Below are 13,811 nucleotides of genomic sequence, written 5' to 3'. Positions count from 1 at the left end.
CTGAACACATAAAATTTCCAGATCCGGTCGGCAACAGACCATAGATTCGTTCAAATAACAACATATAAGGCATCTTTATAGCTATAACATAAATCATTTAGCACATAAAACATTTTAGGCATTTTCCCTAAATAAGCTAGTGCTTGTGTCTATTCAGGTGTATTACCTAAATTTATTAGACACACTCCTCACAGTCATTGCTTAACATTCTAAGTTTAAGTCTAGAAATTTCCTACAAATTCCTAGTTCGCTTAAACTAATGCTTTGATACCAACTGTGGCATCCCCATTTTTTTTCACGGCCAGAAAAGACCGATTTTGTTTATGCTTAATGAAAATCAGAGTACCTCTTTTAATAAAAATGTTGCGGAATTTGTTCCTAGAAAAACACGATAAATACGTTATCAAAGTATTTTCGAAGAAACGTATTTTATTCAGTTTAAAACATTTGGGATGTCATCGTCAATACAGAAACATAAGCATAAACAGAACTTACATTCATTTACACTAATGATTTATATCTCCTTAATCTCTCAGTGTAATGTAACTTCATATCGAGACCTGTGAAAATAAACTGAGTGGGTCAGGTTGGGAAACCTGGTGAGTACATAGGGTTTTCAACCCACAATAATATAATTATTATGTTTAAACAATCAAACAATCAACCCAATTACTCATCCTCATTATCTTCTTTACTCTTAAGGATCTATCCTAAGAGTCATCTATCATGCATTCGTTCATTCCGAAGTCCTCTTCTTCCAGGGTTATAGGACTTGCACTAAATCCATAGCTGCCAATGCTCGTTCGTAAAGCACTAATTCCATAGTTGCTATAGTTTATTCATCGGGTACTAAATCCATAGCTACCATTGTTTATCTAATAGGCACTAAGTCCATAGCTACGAATTCCTAACAGGTACTAAGTTCATAACTACCAGTGTTTGTCCAATAGGTACTAAGTCCATAGCTGTCGATGTTATTTATTAGGCACTAAGTCTATAGGTGCCAATGTTTACTCACATCATCTTTTATCTCTCATCATTCATCTACCCATGTCATACCCAACATATTTGTATATATAAAATACGTATACAGTTTAAATCATTTAAACATGTATAAAAACGTTCATCCAGCATAGACAGCAAGTATTCAGATAATATGCAGACATAGCACATAGTTTATATAAAATACTTCATATCTATGTGTAAGATGAAAGTAACTATGCACTCACCTGATAAGGTGGTGACTCGGCACTCGGACAACACTTCGTTATCTCAAAACAATTTCCCTCGACAAAACCTAGTATCAATACCACTAGGGTTTAGTCAAACGTTAACCGTGACTATTTAATAGTCTAACTATTATTATTATTATATAAGCGTTAAACAACACTCTATATAACTCATAATAATAGCCCAAATAGTTATTTTAAGGACCTAATAACATTTCTATAATTATTTGAAAGCTATATTCAAAATTGCATAGGCATAGCTCACTTGCAGCGGGTTTTAAAGAAAATCGGGCTTCGCTTGGAGCAGCGTTTCGAAACCAAAAGACCCTTTTTCTCGGGACTCCGGGAGCCTCGGGGCTTCCCTCGGGTGCTAGGGGTTTTACCTAGGGTTTAGGGGGGGGGGGGGGTGGAACCTTAGAAAGAGAAACTAGTGAGAAAAAGAAGGTGGAAATGTGCAAGGAAGTCGGCAGCCCTCGCATGCCTTTTATAGGCACGAGCCCTCTCAGAACGTTGGGTGTTCGGTCCTACTACGCGGGGCGTAGTCTTCGGATAAGGGTACCAGATGGTGAGCTTCAGAAGGGGCGACGTGGTTATTCCTCGGACCAAGCAGAACGACTACGCGCGACGTTCCCTCTTCGCACGCAGAGCGTACCTCGTACGCAAGGCGCTCCTCGGCTACGCTGGGCGTCCGAAGTACAAGTGTCATCATCCGAAGGCGAAGCGTGATCAACAAGCAGCGGCTAGGATCCGGCCACGTCATCCATCGAGCAACAAGCTTCGTAAATTCGAGTGCAACCTTTAAAAATTCGTAACTTTCGCATACGAGCTCCGTTTTCGACGTTCTTTATATCCACGCGAAGGCGGGAACGTACTCCACAACTTTCGTTTAGACTCCGTCAGCTAATTTTGACTTTATTTTAAAAGTTATATTATTAACAGGCAGAGACAGGATTGGTCCTTTAAAAATTCATAACTTCTTCATCCGAAGTCCGTTTTTGTCTGTCTTTTTACCGTTGAGTTCCTATTAATGAGATCTTAAAATTTTACCGTTGAGTTCCTATTAATGAGATCTTCAAATTTCATTTAGGTCGCATAGGACAAAAACCATTCGAACTAAAATTCGAGCTTCGAGTTGTACACTGCTAAGCCGAAACTTCTTAAAATCATAACTTCCTCATATGAAGTCAGATTTGGGCGATCTTTTCATGGACGTTATCGGTTTAACGTATTCTACGACTTTCATTTAGATTGCTAAGGCTGAATATCGCTCTATCATAAATTCACTATTTACGTTTCCTGGTGTCGTGCCGGTTTCGCCTCGAAACTTCGACGGGTCATAACTTCTTCGTTATAACTCGGATTTCGGCGTTCTTTATATGTACGAAAACCTTGTGACATATTTTACTTGGTTAAAAATATTTATTCTAAATAATCTTTTGCCGAAAAGACATTTTCGACACTTATTGCCTCTAAATTGACTAGCCCGGATCTACGGACGTTATAAATATTGTGGGGGATCCAGGTTTCGGTGCCCGAAGTGTATGGAAACGATTGTTACTGCGAAATAGGTATCTTTGTTTGTTGTGTTGCGACAATTTGTGGAGTTGTGGTAACGATTGCTACTTATGGTGTCTGTGAAACTGGCGTGCGATTTGAAGCATTTTCTTCCTAGGTGGGAACTTGCCCTCCGTCTAATGGTTGCATTGGACGTACTGGGCTCGTTTCCGGTTCTCTTGACGTCGCCGGAATTTCGCCTGCCATTTTTGCTCTTTTGTTGTGCTTTGTGGATGTATCGTTCTGGAGATACGTCCGGATGATGCCAAATGTTGTGATATGTCAGAGATGGTTGAATTGAGATTGAGGGTGAGAGTCGTGTTGGTTGCTTCTCCTGATATCACATTACAAGAGAGAAAGATGATCGTTAGTCGACGTCCGGGAGGGTTTCCCAGGACGAAGCTCCGACAATCAAGTTAGAATGGATTATGAGAAGAAAGGGAAAATATGAGGAAAAAGAGTTCCATCCCCCTCTTCATGAGGAAGAAGGGTCCTTTTATACCTGATTGAGAGGTGCGTGCCTCCTAACTCATTATGTTGAGCCTTCCCTCGTGAGACGTGACGTGACAGATCTATATTGAAGGATCCCTCGTCATGCCTTTTTGCCCCGTCGCCTCATTGGCTAGAGTGGGTTTTCGATATTATGATGACCGTGACTGTCATCAGAGGGGCAAGTGGAACTCTCAGATTGGTCCCACGTTGGCAGGGGTGTTATTTCTAAGAGAAGAGGGCAAGGCGCAGTTTTGCCCCTTAATCGCCATACCAGTGACTCCGCATTGGCGAAGGCCCGACCTTGGCCTCAAATTGGATACGATCAGATTCTAACCAGGCCAAGCTTGGCGTTAGTTTGACTTCTTATTTTTTAACGTTTCCCTCAGGGATACATTAACAATAACTTTGACATGTGGGAAGGATTTGCAAAACTCTACAAGAATACATAAAACACAAGAAATCCTACAGATACATCTTTAAACCACATCAAACCTTCTTAGTTATTAACATTTTATATACTTCTTTGATAGAAATACCTTTAAACATTATGATTGAAAAACAGAAAATACTCTTGATCAATTTCTATATAATATATAAAAAGAATAAACAAACAGGTAAATCAACATTATATATAAGATAATTAGGTTATAACATTGACTGTGAAATAGAAATAACTAAATTTAAATGCAATGTACTTGCAAAGTTTATTGTTACTTACTTAAAAAAATTCAACATTTTATTAAATTCCAAGATGTATAAATATAATCACTGATTAGATATAAGTTTATTACTGAATAATTAAAATCCAAAAACCTTTGTAATATATAAAATAACAATATTTATAAAATTTAGGGAATAAAATTCAACATAGAAATATTTTCCAATATATAAAGGTAAATTTAAATTCTATACTATTTATAAATAAAATATGACTATGTAGGGACATTAAAATATATTATTTGTGGCATTTATTATTTGCTTTATACATTCCTCAGCAGTAATTATATTGGAACAAAATTAACATTTTTCCTATAAGCATAAAAAAGAAATGAACTTGCGATTCATAAATCTCATAAATAATTTTTTTTTGCCATGAATTCATTAAATCCTTAGAACAATTACCATTAAATATATATTTATTACAACTTAGATTAAGCTCAAACAAGTACAAATATAAACCACAATCTCAATATTATGGGGAAAAAGCTCCCTAAAGAATGTCGGTCTTTGACTTTCAAAAGTCAAAACGATGTTATTTTTAACTTGAATCATATGTATTTAATTTTCTTTCAAATGTTATAAAGTTTATGATAAATATAAAATATGTAAAAGTAGACACTACAATGGGATACACTAGTTGTTTTATATTAGATTTAACCATGCAAAAGAAAATGAAACATTTTTCAAGTAATCAATATTGGCTGTATAAGTCAAAGACAACTTTTTTTAATGGGCAGTGTGTCTCTTAAATAAAAGAGAAACAATGATCAACCGGAAGTTGGAGCCCAAAAGTAGATTTTTAAAATAGATACAAATAAACGGAAACAAAACTAAATAAGCAAAAACCACAACATCTATAATGAGGGTAGAATTTTTGCTGCTTGTGAATTCTAAAAAAAAAACAGCCATGTTTATGAGGGAAAAAACATACACCCTTTAGCTGTGCCATTCAGCCAAAGCTCCTAGGGGCATATATGTCAAAAACTCCAATAAACAAACAACACCCGCCAACAAATCATCCAACCAAGCCCATTTTGATCTTCTTTCGTGTAACAATTCGCCAATGCTCATAAGGTCAAAAGAATGTGCAAGACCTGAGAATGTATAGAGCGCCCATCAAATCTACCATCAATGAAAGCAAACACCAAAAGTAAAATATGTAAGCATGCTTTAACAGTCTACAAATTCACAAGAAAAGAACCTTAAAAACTATAGTATGTTATAATCAAGTAATAGATTAATGAGTAGTCACCCATTCCATTTGTCAGTATCTATGAGCAAAAACAGGACCATAAAGTAGATTATATGGACTAAATTTTCTGGAAAATTAAATCAACATTGAGTTATTAAAAAAAATTATACTTACCTCTTCATTATCAAGTCATTTTAGATGCTTCAAACTATCATGATGCATCTGGATAGAAAAAAAAGTATAATAAAAAAAAACAAAGGATGAAGTTGCCAATTAGTCTTAACTCTCACGTCCAAAGTAAATAAGGTAAATCACGATGGAAAATGCAAATATAAGGCTCACCGTATCAAGTAGTGATTATGATCTAGATGGTTTCGATAATTTATCTCGTTGTATCAATCAGTTCCCCTAATGCTGCAATAGTAAACAAAATATTTAAACTTTATGATACTCAGCTTTCATTTGGAAACAAAAACCTAATGTTTTTTATGTTTTGCAAGTTTAAATTGAAATTTTAGTTTTATGACCCAATCCAAGAATTGAAAAAAAAAATGAACATGGATCAATTCAACTTGAAAACGTTGGCTAAAGCATCAAAACCCCCCAAACACATATAACATTAGAATACTAACAAAGAGTACGAGAGAGAGATAGAGGGAGATAGATAGATAGATAAATAGATAGATAGAGAGAGAATAAGTTACTTGGGGGTGGGTGTTCTTTGTCGGCATCCAATTGTTTGATCGATTTATGGTCCATCGTTAATCACGTGAGCATTGAAAGGATTCAAGTAAGAAGAAATTCAAATGGAATCAATAATTGTTCAGAGGATGGAAAACGGAAGCAATTGAAGAAACTCATTAAAACATTGAAAAATTAAACACAATCCGATCAATTTACCTTAGGGGAACTATTTTCAGTCGAAATTGATTCCATAATTGTTGACATCAAACGAAGCAATTCAACAAATTGATTGAAACATAGAAAATCCATAACATACATGTTATGTGTGTGTGTGTGTGAAGCATAACATACATGTTCTGTGTGTGTGAGTTCTCATGAGAAACACCAACCCTCATCCGCCTCATATTCCTTTCACCCGATTGAGCTCTGATTTCTTCTATGGTATGCAATTGAACAAATCTTCTCGCACATGCTAAAAAAATCAATCAAATCAAAATTGAAAATTAGATCAGAAGTCCAATAAGGGTTTCAAGATGCATGAGAAATATTAGAGAGAAGATGTATATTTGGGACTAAATAATTAATTTAAGAGGGACAAAGAAACAACAACTAGATCTCGATGGAAGCATAAATATCTGCTCCAATATTCTCATGGAGCTCTATTTATATGTAAAAAGGAGTTGAAGATGATGGGGTTCAACCGCTCCATGGTGGGAAGTTGTAAGGATGTATGCCAACGTGGGGAGAAAAAGGAGGAGACGCAGGTGGATAAGAAACTGTCGCTAGTCGATTGTGGGAGCCAACTGATGACCTACACACAACCGCAATTGTGGGTTGAAGAAGGAGGAGCCGATTGATGAACTGCACAAAACCGCAAATTTTGAGTTTATGCGGCTCAGATTAAAAGTTTCTTGAGTTTTAAGGGCTGTGATTATGGACGACGGTTTTCCACTCACCGTTGTTGTATAATAAAAGCAAACAACATTTCATGGGAATAGGGATGAGCAAAAGGACCGAACCGGGCGGAACCGACCCGAACCGGACCGGACCGGGGAACCGGCTTCGACCAAAATCAAGAACCGAACCGGCCCGGCGGTTCTACCGATTCCCGGTTCCTACCGGTTCTTGTCGTGTCTTCAAATGTTGGAACCGCTCCTTGAAAAATAACATCATACGGTTCCGGTTTTTGCCGATTCTACCGGTTCCGGTACCTACCGGTTCCCGGTTCCAAAAATCCACAAAAATAACGTCCCGGTCCCGGCCCGACCGGTTCCATCGGGTTCCGGTTCCGGTACCGGTTCCGGCTGGTTCCCCGGTCCATATGCTCATCTCTACATGGGAATAAACGGAAGTTATAGGCTACGGGCCTGATGAAGGTTTAGGATTTATGTAAAGAAAGTTAAAGCCCAGAAGACTTGTTCTGGGCCGGCTTCATATATGTTTTACCCGAGCTGCAAGTTCCGCCTCTAGATTTGGGTTCAAATTGAGTTCCACCGTACGCTAAACACAGGAAATCATAGCACTTGTTTTGGTTTCTAACAACTCTACTAACTCATCGTTCTCTGAAGTCTGAACCCTAACGACGCTGGCGGCCGGATCTACCACATTTACTAAGGTAAGCCGCTCCATATTTACATCGTCCTTTATACGGTTAACTTTTACGATTTCCCATGCGCACATACTAGTAGTACGTCTCTATCCACCTTCAAGCTTCGATTACATCGGATAAAGTTTCAATCTTTTGAATTTTATTTCCAAATGGTTCATCAACATCGGATGAAGTTTCAATCTTTTGAATTTATATAGCGTCATGATTCTGTTTTATTTAATATAATCGTCGTTTTTTTTTTGAGTTTTGTTAATTTGGATTCATTTTGATGGGTTTTTGGTTTTTCTATAATTATTTTCTTACTAGAAAAGATGAGTCGCTCAAGCAGAACGCTCTATGTTGGGAATCTTCCTGGGGATATTCGCGAACGGGAAGTGGAAGATTTGTTTTACAAGGTGAAAGAACTTTGACTCTATTATACTGTTTTTGTTCCCATTTCTTTGAATAATCAGCGGTACCCCATTGTTTAGTAATTCAGTTTGTTTATTGAAGCTGGATTAGATGTGCCCAATTAATTATTTGATCGAGTAGTTAACAGCTACCTTGAAATATAACTGATATTTAGTGATAGTTTCCTCGTTGGGCTTTTATTGAATATGAGAAATAGGAGAATTCAATTTATTATTTTCAGAAGATTTCGGGGGTATCAACTCTGATAAAGTGATAATGGAAAGTGAAATTTGTGCTCTGTTTCTTGAGGAGGAAAGTTAATTTGTTCATCAGCACATTAAAATGCATAGAGAATAATATTCATGGGTTTTATGGATGAAGCAAATGATAGAGAATGATTAGTATATTGGTTTTGAAAGTGCAGTATGGTCGAATAGCCCGCATTGATTTGAAAGTCCCACCAAGGCCTCCGGGTTATGCTTTTGTTGAGGTGAGCTTCAAAAGGTTTACAGCCACTTTTCTTTTGCTTTACTACTCATATATATTATATGTATAATACTAGTATACTATGGTGAATGGTGAATGGTGAATGGTGTTGGTGCTCTTTTTTTATAGTTTGAAGAGTCCCGAGATGCTGAAGATGCAATCAGGGGTCGTGATGGGTATGATTTTGATGGTCACAGATTAAGGGTAGGTGATGGTCCCAAACATACACATACCAAAGCAAGAAAATAATGTTTTAATAATAATAATAATAATAATAATAATAATAATAATAATAATAATAATAATAGGTGGAACTTGCCCATGGTGGACGTGGAAACTCATCTTCTACAGATCGTCATAATAGCCATAGCAGTGGTCGGGGAGGCCATGGCGGAGTTTCTAGACGATCCGATTATAGAGGTTTCAGCTCTATTCTTAGCATGTTTGTTAATTGGTTGGTTCTCAAACTCAAATAAATAAATAAATAAATAAATATGTTTTTGTATTGCAGTTTTGGTGACTGGGTTACCCTCTTCGGCGTCATGGCAAGACCTTAAGGTACGTAACATTTATTTATTTATTTAAGGCAATGGTTGATTTGTTGTGATTTCTAAACTAATAATAGGTGGAACTTGATTCTTGTTGTTTTCCTTCCATTCCAGGATCACATGCGTCGAGCTGGGGATGTTTGTTTCTCCCAAGTTTTCAAGGAGGGTGGTGGTAAGATTAATATGCAATAATGCAAAGTATGTGCCTATCCTATTCCTATGTGGATATGATAAGTCTGACTGTTGTAAATTGCAGGTACCACAGGGATTGTGGACTACACAAACTACGATGACATGAAATATGCTGTAAATAAAAAATTAATTAATCCTGTTGGTGTTACAAACCTGTGGCTGTGGTGTTATCTAATATAATTTTATTTTTTGTGATAGATACGCAAATTGGACGACTCAGAGTTTCGAAATGCTTTCTCACGTGGAGTGATACGTGTATGATTTAAAACTATTAACATGCTATTGCTAATAGTGTTTTTATGATATGTGCTTTGCTAATTAGTTTTATACATGCATACAGGTGAAGGAGTATGATTCCAGTCGGTCTAGGAGCCGTAGTCGCAGCCGTAGCAAGAGCTATAGCCGCAGCAGGAGCAGGAGCAGAAGGTCAGAAGTCAGAACAACCTTTTTTTTTTTTTTTTTTTTTTTTCAATAAGAAGCCGTAAGTGATAATGATAAGTCGGGTTTTGTTTCCTTGTAAACAGCAAGTCCCCAAAAGCAAAACCATCTCGGCGCTCGAAATCCCGTTCGAGGTCTCGGTCTCGTTCTCGTTCTGGATCAGAACCCGCACGCCCATCAGCAAGGTATAACTATTTTTTCTGCTCAATTCCTAATATATCTAAATATCATACCAACTCCTTACTTGCTCTAATGTATATTACCCTTACCCATATCTTTTCATGTCCTGGACTTGGACAAGTCTGTAGATGGATGTTTCTTTTAATTTTAATATTTAATATATATATATATATATATATATATATATATATATATATATATATAATATGTAGTAAGAATGGGAGTTGTACTTGTATATAGGATATAGGATTTAAAACGAGAGTAAATACCTGGGGGTGGGGGCTGGTTTATGATTTTGTGTCAACTAGCATTGATTCTTGATTCTGCCTTTTTAGATATGGATATGGATATATACAGCTTGTGAGGGGATTGCATGTTAGGATTGATGGATATGGATTGCAATGAAAAGGCTGGATTTTGAATAGGGGAGTGGGGGCTATTGCATTGCAGTCATGATTTGTTTAAACATATTGGCATGATTCATGAATGAGAAGGCTACTGTTGGATAAGAGGAACATACATTTGGATGGATGGATATTATTAAACTCAGCTTGTTTCTGGAACTTTTGCAGATCTCCTTCAAGATCCAGATCCCCCCCACCCTCTGTAAGTCGAACAAAAACCTTGCTTGGTTCACTGCATCTAATCTTATAATATTCTGCTTCTTTCTTACCCACCTTGATATATTTATTATCTGTGTGTGTTGTGTTATGCTGTGTGTTTTTGTTCTAGCGCCCAAAGCCTGCTGCTGCTACCAGTAAAAGTCCAAAAGGCAAGAGCAAGAGTAAGAGTCCAAGCAGAAGCAGAAGCAGGAGCAGGAGCAAGAGTTTATCAAGGTATGTGATAGATGCTTTCCCTTGTTCATTTACAATTAGGTTTTTAAATTTGCTGGGTTTTTTTGGCAGGTGATGGAGTAGCAGAAAAATGGTTTGCTTGCCCAAACAACTCTACTCTAAATTCACATATATTTAACATTTCTCGTGATAAAAAAAGATATGGGGAGCCAAGCTCAATATTGGCCTATTTATATTTGCTAGACAAATTTGCTCAACTTTGTTGTACTCCAATGTGTATTGTTGACTAATTTAGTGCTTCTTTTAATTGGATCCCAATATAAATTATAAGCCATATTGATTCGCCTAAAGCTATTTCATCAAATTTTATTTTAGGATTGATTGCCTACTTGGCAAGGATGTCTGACCTTGATTGATTGCAAGGCACAATTACGAATGATGAATGATGTCATTTTCAATTAAACTTGCGCACTAACAATCATGGTAGGCTTGGAAAAGCTGATTCTAAAATTATTCTATTCCACACACCTGTCCGTCTGATCTTGTTAAAAGTAAAGTGCTTGAAATTCTTTTGGATGGATTTCAAAGATGAATTAAGCAGTCTAGTGTTGTTTGTTTTAGGTTGGAAGATTCGAGTTCCATTTTATTTTACTCATTCAGCCTGTAAATTTTGTAGGAGATTCATTATTTGGTCCAAGTAATGAATCATAATGGAATTATTATCAGAATTTATGTACTGGTTGGTTATCCAAATTTCAAATGGTTTATCAACTAACGATTGAGATTAATTAACAAAATTTGTGTTCGTCATAATAAATCCATTAATCTTTGCGGATGGTGTAGTATGATATGAATATTTATATCTTAAAACTAATCTCTTTTTGGGATATTCATAAAAATAACCATCATCAGAAAGGGTGATATTCGAGAATACCGAAAGGGTGATATATTGTTCTCTTTATGACTAATGTTTTAGGTATTTGCAAAAGTGATCATATTGTCCGAAATGCCGCATCTCGGACTGATGTATGTCTTGACAATAAACTACGTATTCAACTGTGAGTTTGGATTTGGGATTTTGGGCAACTTTTTTTTTACACACAAAACATTTCCAAATCTTATTCGTTTATTCACAAGAATAATGGTGATGCACTATCGTTCAAATGACTCAAACTTTCAAATTTGTGTGTGTGGTTTTCATGGATTTTATTGTTTTGATTATTTTCATGCTCTAAAGGTCCTTGTATCACTTTGTATCGTTTTCATATGCAATGGGATGTGAAGGGGTACCAATGAAAAATTCATATGCAATATTAGAAATCCTTGTAGCTTTTTTTTCCATCTTCATTCTTCTATCAAAACACTATACAAAGGGATACAAGGACCTTAGAAACCTATTATAATGATATAAAGGGATACAACGATAGCTAGCTGTTGAAATTTGAATAATATTGGGTTGTACAAATACATTTTATAAGAAAAATTCATATGCAATGGGGTGTGAAGAGGTACCAACGAAAAATATAACATGATAGAGAGTTGTAGCGGGGAATAAGAAATGGTGGCAGGCCTAGTCGTTGACGGCAAAAGATGGACGTGGGGGTGTCCAATTCAATTATCGGGTTAGGAGAGAGTGAAAGTACCATCAATTAGTGAGGGGGTTTAATAAAAATAATGAGAAAATTGCAAATTTGATCCTTGTAAATTCATTTGCTTATAATTCAACGACTTTAAAAATTGTGATTATGGTCCCTTCATTTGGTCACCTCCTGTTGCTATTATGACCGGCCACTTACTCTCACACCCCCGACCAAGACGGTGGAACATGCTAGATTGTGCGATTTAGTTTATGGATCACAGACAATTGGATATATAGCACAAGTATAATGATAAACAAAACAATAGTTATATTTCATGGATTGCCTTAAACAGATAGACATACATAATAAAAACTAGAAAGTAGGTCGTCTGAAATCCATGACTATTCTGCGATCTGAAATGTTGATTTAGTGATTTCCTGAGGATACATGTAGTTTTGAGGGTCAACACATGGTTTGTGAGAGTTACAAGTTTTCTGCTAGAGCATACTTTTAAAATGACCAAAAAATATTTTCTTTTATAAGTAAAACCATACTTATGAATGAGTTTGTAAAGAGCCTTTAGAGAAACTTTGAAAACCAAAAGGTGTTTTTCCATATGTAAAACCATACTTATAACTGTTTTGAACTGAAAGAGAAACCAAGTCAATGGTTTGTTAGTGTTGTAGAAATCTCGATTAGGTCCCGATTAATCCCTAGGCGCTACCCGACCGATTAGAGGGCGCCTAGCGATTAATCCCTGCCTACAAAGTTACTGAAATAGTAGAAAACGATGAAATTTTAATACTTTGAAGTAGTTCTATCTCAATCGAAACCATTTGAGGAATAACTAATGTTGCATTAATCATATTAACCTATTTTATTAAGATATTAGTGGTATTTACGAACATTGTTATGATATTTGTCATATTTTATTTTTGAAAATTTAACGAGTTAGCAATTAATGGTCCACGATTAATCATCGCCTAACCGATTAATCCTTTAACCCCAGTCCACCGACTAGCTAACGTCGAGCGTTTTTTACAACCTCGTTTGTAGTGATACTATCAATGTTTATAGTGAGTTTTTTTAACCGAACTATACGGATAGAGTGCCCTCTACGACGCTTCATTGGACGTTGTAACGTTGATAATATAAATATCACCCGCTTCGATTTGCCGTCATGGTTGTAGCTAGCAACCGCAGGTGGGCGTGTCAACCGGTATACATCTAGACATGTGTACCTCGCTCCGAATGATTAACGGTTATATTAGTAGAGGTCTTTTAAGTATTTCTACCTTGAGATATGAATATATTCTCAGTATAAAAGCCACTAACCAGTGTATGCGAAAAACTACCAGCCCTAACTTATACTTAGATAAGTCGTTAGGCTAAATAATTTACGTTGCATAAAGTTTATAAAAACCGAATATGTTCGATAAGTATATATGTAAAAGTGATTGATACTCGCTTAAATAGGTGGTAAATTTCACAAGTACATGTATAAATTTCAATTTAATATATATATATATATATATATATATATATATATATATATATATATATATATATATAGTTGAATACTACAAAGGTGATAAACTTCTATGACATTTGATTTATGACACACTTTTCACATAAAATAATGGCATTTTGTAGTAAGTTGTCTTGACTAGTTGTATCATTTTAAAACAACTATAACACATGCATATATCATATTTATGACTAG

General features: G+C 35.9%; 1 protein-coding gene and 1 long non-coding RNA gene across 5 annotated transcripts; one reads left to right on the top strand and one right to left on the bottom strand.

The window, feature by feature from the left end:
• Positions 1–4,696: 4,696 nt before the first annotated feature.
• LOC145052240 (uncharacterized) lies at positions 4,697–6,680 on the bottom strand. 2 transcript variants are annotated; one of them, XR_013684035.1, is made up of 4 exons: positions 5,892–6,680; positions 5,530–5,601; positions 5,362–5,409; positions 4,697–5,117 (listed from the first exon to the last, which is right to left on the bottom strand). It is a non-coding gene; the product is annotated as an uncharacterized LOC145052240 (long non-coding RNA). The 2 variants fall into 2 exon arrangements; XR_013684034.1 differs by having other exon boundaries at positions 4,697–5,089.
• Positions 6,681–7,347: 667 nt separating this feature from the next.
• LOC145055740 (serine/arginine-rich-splicing factor SR34-like) lies at positions 7,348–10,858 on the top strand. Of its 3 annotated transcripts, none has more exons than XM_079004126.1 (14): positions 7,348–7,486; positions 7,787–7,875; positions 8,295–8,360; positions 8,486–8,560; positions 8,665–8,776; positions 8,868–8,914; positions 9,019–9,076; positions 9,161–9,210; positions 9,295–9,351; positions 9,437–9,522; positions 9,621–9,719; positions 10,287–10,320; positions 10,447–10,550; positions 10,620–10,858. In XM_079004126.1, the coding sequence occupies exons 2-14, from the start codon at positions 7,792–7,794 to the stop codon at positions 10,621–10,623; spliced, it is 876 nt and encodes a 291-aa protein (XP_078860252.1). In that variant the 5' UTR covers positions 7,348–7,486; positions 7,787–7,791; the 3' UTR covers positions 10,624–10,858. The 3 variants fall into 3 exon arrangements, with proteins under 3 accessions (XP_078860252.1, XP_078860254.1, XP_078860253.1); XM_079004127.1 differs by having other exon boundaries at positions 7,349–7,486; positions 7,792–7,875; XM_079004128.1 differs by lacking the exons at positions 10,287–10,320; positions 10,447–10,550; positions 10,620–10,858 and adding an exon at positions 10,050–10,268.
• Positions 10,859–13,811: the final 2,953 nt, after the last annotated feature.

Source organism: Lactuca serriola, chromosome 5 (assembly GCF_051521515.1).
Source record: "Lactuca serriola cultivar US96UC23 chromosome 5, Lser_US96UC23_V15, whole genome shotgun sequence".
Classification (NCBI taxonomy): Eukaryota; Viridiplantae; Streptophyta; class Magnoliopsida; order Asterales; family Asteraceae; genus Lactuca; species Lactuca serriola.
The sequence above is the reverse complement of the archived record's forward strand: the minus strand, read 5'-3'. Positions and strand labels throughout refer to the sequence as shown.

Bases quoted from the DNA above. Each gene is read 5' to 3' on its own strand.
- LOC145055740 (XM_079004126.1), top strand. From the start codon at position 7,792: ATGAGTCGCTCAAGCAGAACGCTCTATGTTGGGAATCTTCCTGGGGAT. The intron at 8,915-9,018 runs GTACGTAACATT...CTTCCATTCCAG, and splicing joins CGTCATGGCAAGACCTTAAG to GATCACATGCGTCGAGCTGG. The intron at 10,321-10,446 runs GTAAGTCGAACA...TTTTTGTTCTAG, and splicing joins CCAGATCCCCCCCACCCTCT to CGCCCAAAGCCTGCTGCTGC.